The following is a 12189-nucleotide window of genomic DNA, read 5'->3' as shown; positions in this document are numbered from 1 at the left end:
TATGGTGATTATGATTTTTTTGTTTAAAGCACAATTATTCCAATACCTTGTTGATGCTTTCTCTCCTTTCTTATAACCCCACTTCTTGGCTATTCGTTAAACTGAATTGTGGGTGTGTTGGGGGTGTATTTATAGGCATTTTGAGGTTTGGGAAACTTTGCCCCTCCTGGTAGGAATGTATATCTCATATGTCACTAGCTCATGGACTCTTGCCAATATGAAAGAAATGAATTTATCAGGTAAATTCTTACATAAATTATGTTTTCTTCTGTTATGTGTGATCAGTCCACGGGTCATCATTACTTCTGGGATATAACTCCTCCCCAACAGGAAATGCAAGAGGATTCACCCAGCAGAGCTGCATATAGCTCCTCCCCTCTACGTCACACCCAGTCATTCTCTTGCACCCAACAACTAGATAGGATGTGTGAGAGGACTATGGTGATTATACTTAGTTTTTATAACTTCAATCAAAAGTTTGTTATTTTACAATAGCACCGGAGCGTGTTATTACCTCTCTGGCAGAGTTTGAAGAAGAATCTACCAGAGTTTTTATTATGATTTTAACCGGAGTAATTAAGATCATATTGCTGTTTCTCGGCCATCTGAGGGAGGTAAAAGCTTCAGATCAGGGGACAGCGGGCAGTTGAATCTGCATTGAGGTATGTAGCAGTTTTTATTTTCTGAATGGAATTGATGAGAAAATCCTGCCATACCGTTATAATGACATGTATGTATACTCTACACTTCAGTATTCTGGGGATGGTATTTCACCGGAATTACTCTGTAAAAGTACATTAAACCTTTTAATAGGTATTTTTCATGTTAAACGTTTTTGCTGGAATGTAGAATCGTTTGCATTTCTGAGGTACTGAGTGAATAAATATTTGGGCATTATTTTTCCACTTGGCAGTTGCTTGTTTTAATTATGACAGTTTCGTTTCTCTCTCACTGCTGTGTGTGAGGGGGAGGGGCCGTTTTTGGCGCTCTTTGCTACGCATCAAAAATTTCCAGTCAGTTACTCTTGTATTTTCTGCATGATCCGGTTCATCTCTAACAGAACTCAGGGGTCTTCAAACTTCTTTGAAGGGAGGTAGATTCTCTCAGCAGAGCTGTGAGACTTATATAGTGACTGTGATTAAAAAACGTTGCTCTGTAATTTTTATGTTTCAAATTTAATTAGTGTTACTTTACTAATGGGAACAAACCTTTCCTAAAAGTTGTGTTGTTTTTAAAGATTGATGCTATAACTGTTTTTCAGTTCATTATTTCAACTGTCATTTAATCGTTTAGTGCTTCTTTGAGGCACAGTACGTTTTTGTTAAATAAGATTGTAACCAAGTTGCATGTTTATTGCTAGTGTGTTAAACATGTCTGATTCAGAGGAAGATACCTGTGTCATTTGTTCCAATGCCAAGGTGGAGCCCAATAGAAATTTATGTACTAACTGTATTGATGCTACTTTAAATAAAAGCCAATCTGTACAAATTGAACAAATTTCACCAAACAGCGAGGGGAGAGTTATGCCGACTAACTCGCCTCACGTGTCAGTACCTGCATCTCCCGCCCGGGAGGTGCGTGATATTATAGCGCCTAGTACATCTGGGCAGCCATTACAGATAACATTACAAGATATGGCTACTGTTATGACTGAAGTTTTGGCTAAATTACCAGAACTAAGAGGCAAGCGTGATCACTCTGGGGTGAGAACAGAGTGCGCTGATAATTCTAGGGCCATGTCTGATACTGCGTCACAGCTTGCAGAGCATGAGGACGGAGAGCTTCATTCTGTGGGTGACGGTTCTGATCCAAGCAGATTGGATTCAGATATTTCAAATTTTAAATTTAAATTGGAAAACCTCCGTGTATTACTAGGGGAGGTCTTAGCGGCTCTTAATGATTGTAACACTGTTGCAATACCAGAGAAATTGTGTAGGTTGGATAAATACTTTGCGGTACCGGCGAGTACTGACGTTTTTCCTATACCTAAGAGATTAACTGAAATTGTTACTAAGGAGTGGGATAGACCCGGTGTGCCGTTCTCACCCCCTCCAATATTTAGAAAGATGTTTCCAATAGACGCCACCACACGGGACTTATGGCAAACGGTCCCTAAGGTGGAGGGAGCAGTTTCTACTTTAGCTAAGCGCACCACTATCCCGGTGGAGGATAGCTGTGCTTTTTCAGATCCTATGGATAAAAAATTAGAGGGTTACCTTAAGAAAATGTTTGTTCAACAAGGTTTTATATTGCAACCCCTTGCATGCATCGCGCCGATTACGGCTGCGGCAGCATTTTGGATTGAGTCTCTGGAAGAGAACCTTAGTTCAGCTACGCTGGACGACATTACGGACAGGCTTAGAGTCCTTAAACTAGCTAATTCATTCATTTCGGAGGCCGTAGTACATTTAACCAAACTTACGGCTAAGAACTCAGGATTCGCCATTCAGGCACGTAGGGCGCTGTGGCTAAAATCCTGGTCAGCTGATGTAACTTCTAAGTCCAAATTACTTAATATACCTTTCAAGGGGCAAACTTTATTTGGGCCCGGTTTGAAAGAAATTATCGCTGACATTACAGGAGGTAAGGGCCACGCTCTACCTCAAGACAAAGCCAAAGCTAAGGCTAGACAGTCTAATTTTCGTCCCTTTCGGAATTTCAAAGCAGGAGCAGCATCAACTTCCACTGCACCAAAACAGGAAGGAGCTGTTGCTCGTTACAGACAAGGCTGGAAACCTAACCAGTCCTGGAATAAGGGCAAGCAGGCCAGAAAACCTGCTGCTGCCCCTAAGACAGCATGAACCGAGGGCCCCCGATCCGGGACCGGATCTAGTGGGGGGCAGACTCTCTCTCTTCGCCCAGGCTTGGGCAAGAGATGTCCAGGATCCCTGGGCGCTAGAGATCATATCTCAGGGATACCTTCTAGACTTCAAATTCTCTCCCCCAAGAGGGAGATTTCATCTGTCAAGGTTGTCAACAAACCAGATAAAGAAAGACGCGTTTCTACGCTGTGTACAAGATCTATTATTAATGGGAGTGATCCATCCGGTTCCGCGGTCGGAACAAGGACAAGGGTTTTACTCAAACCTGTTTGTGGTTCCCAAAAAAGAGGGAACTTTCAGGCCAATCTTGGATTTAAAGATCCTAAACAAATTCCTAAGAGTTCCATCGTTCAAAATGGAAACTATTCGGACAATCTTACCCATGATCCAAAAGGGTCAGTACATGACCACAGTGGATTTAAAGGATGCTTACCTTCACATACCGATTCACAAAGATCATTACCGGTATCTAAGGTTTGCCTTCTTAGACAGGCATTACCAGTTTGTAGCTCTTCCATTCGGACTGGCTACGGCTCCAAGAATCTTCACAAAGGTTCTGGGTGCCCTTCTGTCGGTACTAAGACCGCGAGGAATTTCGGTAGCTCCGTACCTAGACGACATTCTGATACAAGCTTCAAGCTTTCAAACTGCCAAGTCTCATACAGAGTTAGTTCTGGCATTTCTAAGGTCGCATGGATGGAAAGTGAACGAAAAGAAGAGTTCTCTTTTTCCTCTCACAAGAGTTCCATTCTTGGGGACTCTTATAGATTCTGTAGAAATGAAGATTTACCTGACAGAAAACAGGTTAATAAAGCTTCTAAATGCATGCCGTGTCCTCCATTCCATTCAACTCCCGTCAGTAGCTCAATGCATGGAGGTGATCGGCTTAATGGTAGCAGCAATGGACATAGTTCCCTTTGCACGCCTACATCTCAGACCGCTGCAATTGTGCATGCTGAGTCAGTGGAATGGGGATTACTCAGACTTGTCCCCTACTCTGAATCTGGATCAAGAGACCAGAAACTCTCTTCTATGGTGGCTTTCTCGGCCACATCTGTCCAGGGGGATGCCGTTCAGCAGGCCGGACTGGACAATTGTAACAACAGACGCCAGCCTTCTAGGTTGGGGCGCTGTCTGGAATTCTCTGAAGGCTCAAGGACAATGGAATCAGGAGGAAAGTCTCCTGCCAATAAACATTCTGGAATTGAGAGCAGTTCTCCATGCCCTTCTGGCTTGGCCCCAGTTAAAAACTCGGGGGTTCATCAGGTTTCAGTCGGACAACATCACGACTGTAGCTTACATCAACCATCAAGGAGGGACAAAAAGCTCCCTAGCAATGATGGAAGTATCAAAGATAATTCGCTGGGCAGAGTCTCACTCTTGCCACCTGTCAGCAATCCACATCCCGGGAGTGGAGAACTGGGAGGCGGATTTCTTGAGTCGCCAGACTTTTCATCCGGGGGAGTGGGAACTTCATCCGGAGGTCTTTGCCCAAATACTTCGACGTTGGGGCAAACCAGAGGTAGATCTCATGGCGTCTCGCCAGAACGCCAAACTTCCTCGCTACGGGTCCAGATCCAGGGATCCGGGAGCGGTTCTGATAGATGCCTTGACAGCACCTTGGAACTTCGGGATGGCTTATGTGTTTCCACCCTTCCCGCTGCTTCCTCGATTGATTGCCAAAATCAAACAGGAAAGAGCATCAGTGATTCTAATAGCGCCTGCGTGGCCGCGCAGGACTTGGTATGCAGATCTAGTGGACATGTCATCCTGTCCGCCTTGGTCTCTACCTCTAAGACAGGACCTTCTGATACAGGGTCCATTCAAACATCAAAATCTAACTTCTCTGAAGCTGACTGCTTGGAAATTGAACGCTTGATCTTATCAAAACGTGGTTTTTCTGAGTCGGTTATTAACACCCTGATACAGGCTAGGAAACCTGTTACCAGAAGGATTTACCATAAGATATGGCGTAAATACCTATATTGGTGCGAATCCAAAGGTTACTCCTGGAGTAAGGTTAGGATTCCTAGGATATTGTCCTTTCTACAAGAAGGTTTAGAAAAGGGTTTATCGGCTAGCTCATTAAAGGGACAGATTTCAGCTCTGTCCATCTTGTTACACAGGCGTCTGTCAGAAAATCCAGACGTCCAGGCCTTTTGTCAGGCTTTAGCTAGGATCAAGCCTGTGTTTAAAGCTGTTGCTCCACCATGGAGTTTAAACTTAGTTCTTAATGTTTTACAGGGAGTTCCGTTTGAACCCCTTCATTCCATTGATATAAAATTGTTATCTTGGAAAGTTCTGTTTTTAATGGCTATTTCCTCGGCTCGAAGAGTCTCTGAGTTATCAGCCTTACATTGTGATTCTCCTTATCTGATTTTTCACTCAGACAAGGTAGTTCTGCGTACTAAACCTGGGTTCTTACCTAAGGTAGTCACTACCAGGAATATCAATCAAGAGATTGTTGTTCCATCCTTGTGTCCAAATCCTTCTTCAAAGAAGGAACGTCTTCTACACAATCTGGATGTAGTTCGTGCCCTCAAGTTCTACTTGCAGGCAACTAAGGATTTTCGACAAACGTCTTCTCTGTTTGTCGTGTACTCTGGTCAGAGGAGAGGTCATAAGGCTTCGGCTACCTCTCTCTCCTTCTGGCTTCGTAGCATAATTCGTTTAGCTTATGAGACTGCTGGACAGCAGCCTCCTGAAAGAATTACAGCTCATTCTACTAGAGCTGTGGCTTCCACTTGGGCCTTTAAGAATGAGGCCTCTGTTGAACAGATTTGCAAGGCTGCAACTTGGTCTTCGCTTCATACTTTTTCCAAATTTTACAAATTTGACACTTTTGCTTCTTCGGAGGCTATTTTTGGGAGAAAGGTTCTTCAGGCAGTGGTTCCTTCTGTATAATGAGCCTACCTATCCCTCCCGTCATCCGTGTACTTTTGCTTTGGTATTGGTATCCCAGAAGTAATGATGACCCGTGGACTGATCACACATAACAGAAGAAAACATAATTTATGCTTACCTGATAAATTCCTTTCTTCTGTTGTGTGATCAGTCCACGGCCCGCCCTGTTTTAAGGCAGGTAAATATTTTTTAAATTATACTCCAGTCACCACTTCACCCTTGGTTTCTCCTTTCTCGTTGATTCTTGGTCGAATGACTGGGTGTGACGTAGAGGGGAGGAGCTATATGCAGCTCTGCTGGGTGAATCCTCTTGCATTTCCTGTTGGGGAGGAGTTATATCCCAGAAGTAATGATGACCCGTGGACTGATCACACAACAGAAGAAAGGAATTTATCAGGTAAGCATAAATTATGTTTTTTTAATGACACCTCCAGTACGACTGTTTAAAATCTCTCTCACCCTTGGTACCCCCTTACATATCTGGTGGGATTGCCCTTATATCACTATCATTTGGCGTAGAGCCTTCAACTTTTCCATCACTCCCCCTCTGCCCGGTTATTTCATATTTTTCCTAAATCTCTCTCTCTCTTACACAGCAGCTTTTCTGTGTTTCAAGCTTGCCCTGGCTTGAGTGTGACAAAAATCTGACTCCTACTTGGCCTCAAATATTGGATATTATGGTCTATCTTAAATCAATGGAATCCTATGTAGCTACCATAAATGGCGCTATTGACCAGCATTGCTCCGTTTAGGAGTTGTGGTGCTAAAACACTTACTATTCTGTATTGGTAATCATTTATTACTAATTATACTATTTATTTAATTTATTTATTTTTTCACCCAAAGGAGGCCTCCCATTTCTTACTGTTGCTATTCATTTAATATAATAAAATGGTATTATTATTCTTTATTTATAAAGCACCAACAGGTTCCGCAGCGCTGCCCATGGGTACAAGGATAACAGTACAATGGGGAAACAATATGATAAAAGACAAAGTTTTACAGACAAATACAGGGGAAATTGAGGGCCCTATTCCCGTGGGAACTTACAATCTAGATGGGTAGGAGGATGGGAAACAGGAGGCGGGGACTGCAAAGGTGAGAATGATATTAGTGAGGAGATAGAGGGCAACTGTTAGTTAAGTGAAGTTAGTTTGTTAATAATTCCGGTGATAAGCTTCCCTGAACAGAAAGGTCTTTAGGGAAGGTTTAAAGGAGGAGAGGTAAGGGGCAAGTCTGACAGCTCGGGAAGTGCGTTCCAGAGGGTTGGTGCCCCACAAAAGAAGTCCTGTAGTCTAGCATGAGAGGAGGTGATGGTAGAGGACGCAAGAAGCAGATCATTGCTGGATCTTAGGGGACGGGCAGGATTATATTAGTTGATGAATGAGGACATGTAGGGTGGGGCAGCATTGGTGAGGGCTTTGTAGGTCAGGGTGAGAATTTTTAATTTAACTCTGTTGTGAATGGGGAGCCAGTGAAGGGACTCACAGAAAGGTGCAGCAGAAACAGAGCGTTGAGAGAGGTGGTATGTCTTTGTCTATTCTTGAAAACTCCTATGAATGTGTTGTGGTTCTATCAAGAAATACTTTTTATTAGCAATTGTTATTTTACAAATAGGGACAACTCAAATTGTTTGATTGTTCTTTATTTTCTTTTTGTGTTGATGTGTCAATGTTTCCAACATATTTTACAAAGGAATATTGTAATTTTATATATTTTTGGACTATGTTATGGTGCATCCACTGACGATGTGTTATAAATGTGTTTCCCTGATGTTTTGATGTGAACACATGTACTTATAAAAAAGTGGTTATATATTCCTCATATCTGATCTTCCTTACTTGTTTGAGATAAAACTATGTAAAATACTCATAGAAAGTACACTAGTGTGGCGCTTACCGTTCCTGCGGGGGTTATGGTCCGTTTCTGAGCAGCGTCACTTCGGCGTGTCTGTGTGTAGTATCCGTACTACTCCTCCATGCAGCTAGTACTGTTGGTTCCGGAAGTAGGGAGCCCAGCCGTCACGCCTCTGTCAAAGGCGCAATAGTGATTCACAGTATACAAGAGTTTGTTGCGGCTGCAGGGCTACAAACCTACTAAGTCCTCAAGTAAAGATGGGGGACAGTACAAAGGTGAATAAAAGTAAAAAGGCTTTATTCAAAAAACACTTAAAAGCAAAAAAGAGCCATAGCTCTAACAAACGCTTACACTGACAATAAAGGGGTAACAGTGCAGCACAGCAGACATGTTTCGTGTGTCTTAGCACACTTGTTCACTGCTATGTTATTGCTGCCACTGCTACTCCTATTTAAAGGAACAACACTCTTCAATTAAAAACAAAAAAGTTAACCCCTTAATGTCATATTAGTTTTGAAATATACCGTATTATTGTCAGGCTGAGAGGGCACAATAGAGGGAACAATAGAGGGAACACTGATTACAGATATATTAACATAAAGATAACAGTGATGATTAGGAAAGTTACCTAAATATAAACCTAAATGAAAGTATGTTTATTTATAAAGCCTATATATATATAAATATGGTCCCTTGTTTTCCCTTTTTACTGTTAATATTACCAAAGTATTACAAAATTTGAAGAAGGAAAAGGAATTAAAGTTATATTGGCTATTCAAACACTGATATTTATATAATTATTCTTTGGTTGTTAATAGTGTAAACCTCTATGTAATGTGATGCAGTTAGGTGTTCAATTAACTATTTTGTTTTATTTACATCCCTGATATTTGTTATTAGGCAGACAAATACATGTCAGCACACAAAGAGAGTTTTCAAATAAATTTTAAAGGTAATTGAATGAAAAATTTAAATAAAAAAATTAACATCACTCTCTTTGTTAATGCCATGTGGATGTCTTGTATTCAGTAGAAAGATCCATTGGGCTTCCTTATAGTCCAGCCTTTGGATCCTATCACCACCCCTTTTATGTGGTGGTACATGGTCAATTGCCTGTATGAACATAAGGGCAGCATTACCGGAATGTTCAGACTTGAAGTGTCTTGCTACTGGGGTAAATATGTCTGGGTCTTCAATGTCCCTAATGTGTTCCTGGGCTCTGTCCCTAACAAGGCGTTTGGTTTTCCCGACATATTGTATATTGCACCCCCTGCAGGTCAATAAATAGATGACATGATTCGATTTACAGTTTAGATTATATCTAATGTTATATGTACGGTTTGTTGTTGTGGAAGTAAAGTTCATTCCTTCCACTACATGACTGCAGGTTTTGCACTTTTGTGCCCTGCACTTGAAAAAACCAAATCTTTGTGGGAGCCAAGTACGAGTGTTTACACTTGCTAAGTCAGATGGTGCTATTATGTTGCCAATTGTCTTACTTTTTCTTGCCACATATCTACACCCCTCTACTGCTATATGTTCTAAGCTTGTGTCTGTTGCAAGTATTGGTAAAGATTGTTTAATAATATCACAAATTTTGTGATATTCCAAACTATAAGGAGTACTGAACACTAGTTTGCTCTCCCTTTGTTTATTTTGTTTGTTGAAACTTTGTTTATTAGTTTTACGCTTATATATCAAAAGATTTTCCCTGGGAATTTTTTCCACATCTTCCTTAGTTTTTTTCAGCAATGGCAGTGGATAGTTTCTTTGCAAGAGCCTGTCTTCTAATATTTGGCATTGTTTTTCAAAGGTTTGTCTGTCTGAGCAAAGTCTCTTGGTCCTAATATACTGTCCCTTAGGAATTCCTTTTTTAACATGTTGTGGGTGACTAGATTTGTAATTTAATATAGTATTACCTCCTGTGGGTTTTCTATATACTGAAGTGTTAACAGTTTGTTGTACTGTATCCACTGTGATGTCTACATCTAGAAACTCTATATGATCAAGACTAAGATGTGAAGTAAATTTGAGGTTCATATTGTTAATGTTAATGGTGCTAACAAAATCTCTTGCAAGTTCCACATCTCCATCCCACACCACCAGCAAGTCGTCAATGTATCTGCCATAAAAAATTATATGTTCCTTGTGAGGGTTGCCATCTCCATAGACGTGGGCGGCCTCCCACCACCCCATATAGAGGTTGGCGTAGGAGGGGGCAAACTTTGCCCCCATGGCCGTACCACGTCTCTGAAGATAGCAATGTCCCTCAAAAAGAAAATAATTGTGTGTTAAAAGAAATTCTACTGCCGTCAAAAGAAAATAAACAATATCTTTATTATAATTAGAAAAATTATTCAAAAAATATGACAGAGCCTCCAACCCCTGGTGGTGTGGGATAGAGGTATACAATGCAGTGACATCTATTGTCATTAGACAATATGTTTCTTTCCATGTTAAGTTGTTCATATGTTGAAGGACATCCGTGGAGTCCTTGATATAACTCATCAGGTTTCCAACTAAAGGTTGGAGATACGAGTCTATCAACTCAGACAGGGGTTCAAGTAACGAACCCACCCCTGAGATGATTGGTCGGCCTGGTGGCTCTTTGCTGTCCTTGTGTAATTTTGGTACAAAGTAAAAAATTGGAGTATAAGGTGTGGATGGTAGTAATGTTTCAAAAAATGACTCTGAAAAAGCTCCTACTTGTTTACCCAGGGTTAAAATATCCTCTAATTTATCCCTAAATTTCTTTGTAGGGTTAAATGTTTGTTTTGTGTAGACATCTTCCTCATTTAATTGTCTGTAAGCCTCTTTGGTGTAGTAGTCACGATTCATTATCACTACATTCCCTCCTTTGTCAGATTCCTTGATCACTATCTGCCTGTTGTTTTTTAGAGATTTGAGGGCTAGATTTTGTTCTTTGGTTAGGTTATGCAAATATCTTTCCTTATTTTTGCTAGTTTTCTCTCTCTGTATTTTATCACATAGTTGTTTTAATTTGTGTTCTACTGTGCGTTGAAATACATCAATGCCTTGACTTCTGCTGTTTATAGGATAGAATTTGCTTTTTGTCATACTAGGCCTAAAGTGTGGAACAGCCGCTGTGTGTTGCTCTGATATATCTGTATTGAGCATAGTGGTGAGATCGAAAACAGAACATTGTTCACTGAAAGGGAGTTTACGGGTGTCAATCAAAAAGTCAGTTTGGTTTTCAGTTTGTTCCGCCTCTGCCGTGGCTGTTTGTTCCTGTTCGGCACTGTCCCGACTAAAATGATTTTTTAAAGTGAGTTTTCTCACAAATTTATTAACGTCATGGACAGTGCCGAACAGGTCAAAGTGAGTCGTGGGTGCAAACCTCTATCTCAGTGGCTGTTAAATCATAATCAGATAAGTTTATTACATTTTTTATATATATTTCCTCTGTTGGTTTCGTGTCTGGTATCTGATTCCCCTTCCCTTTCTTCTGTTTACGTCTCCCCCTACTGCCCCTTCTGGTTTTTTTATTTTTGATTTTGTCCCTGTGCGCTGTTCGTTTTTTGACACATTGTCACTGTTATCTGTTGGTACATCTAATACTGACACTGATTCTGTGATCATTAGTTCTTCATTGGAATCGTGCTCTGAGGTGTCAACATCGTATTCAGTTTCCACAAATTGTACTTTTTTACCTGTGCCTTTTTTTGGCTGAATATCAGTTTTATTTTTGTGAAAACTATACGTAGGACGTTGACCTCTCACACCACTCTGCCATCTATAAACTTTGTTAAACTCATAATCCCTCTTATCCCTTGACAATTTTTGTTTCTTGAACTCCCATAAATCCTTTGTAAATTTTGCCATATTGGCTTCAAACTTATTATCATAGGATTTAAAGTCTTTGTCATTTTGGAACTGTTGTAGATCTTTCTGTACTGTTTTAATAAAGTCTATAGACTCCTTCCTTTGTTCTTTTTTAAATACTCCTTTCTTAAACAAATCTCTTTGTAAGTAGTTTTATTCACTTAATGATTAGTTATTTTGCATCTTGTGTTTTCTAGTTGGGCTGATGTGCAGACTCAAATCCAAAACATAGCTGCCTCTTTTGATCAAGAGGCCTCGGCTATCATTCTGGCCAGGTTGGCAGTATACCGAGCAGAGACTGAGGAAGGGCCAGATGTTCTGAGGTGGCTCGACAGGCAGCTCATTCGGCTGGTGAGAAGATAAAAATGTTTATATATAAAGGTGTAACAACATTTTTAGAGTTGTTTCAGCTGATCGCTGAGAGGCAGATATGCATCATGTCACCCTAGTGCCATCTTATTCCCTCCGACAGTGTGAGAGTTGATGGATAAATGTATGGTATTTTTTCAAATTGTATCTTTTTAAAGTGAGAGTATTTATTGCAGATTTTCTACACCATTGTCTTTCTGTACAATGTATTTATCAAATGCCATTCCTAAAATTATATTTGTTTATTATTTCAGTGTCAGAAATTTGGAGAATACCACAAGGATGACCCTAACTCTTTCCGATTTTCTGAGACCTTCTCTCTCTACCCACAGGTAAATTGCAGATGTTTTTTTGTTTGTTTTTTAGGATAATTTATGTAAATTGTTATTTCAAA

General features: G+C 40.6%; 1 protein-coding gene across 1 annotated transcript in view; it reads left to right on the top strand.

Moving 5' to 3' along the window:
* Positions 1-12189, top strand: part of SEC23A (SEC23 homolog A, COPII coat complex component) — a 480777-nt gene that overhangs the window by 337488 nt on the left and 131100 nt on the right. Inside the window, exons 14-15 of the mRNA XM_053697910.1 lie at positions 11624-11777; positions 12050-12127. Coding sequence (XP_053553885.1) covers positions 11624-11777; positions 12050-12127 — 232 coding nt within the window. The remainder of the gene's footprint in view (positions 1-11623; positions 11778-12049; positions 12128-12189) is intronic.

The sequence above is a fragment of the Bombina bombina genome, chromosome 1, assembly GCF_027579735.1.
Source record: "Bombina bombina isolate aBomBom1 chromosome 1, aBomBom1.pri, whole genome shotgun sequence".
NCBI classification, from domain to species: Eukaryota; Metazoa; Chordata; class Amphibia; order Anura; family Bombinatoridae; genus Bombina; species Bombina bombina.
The sequence above is the reverse complement of the archived record's forward strand: the minus strand, read 5'-3'. Positions and strand labels throughout refer to the sequence as shown.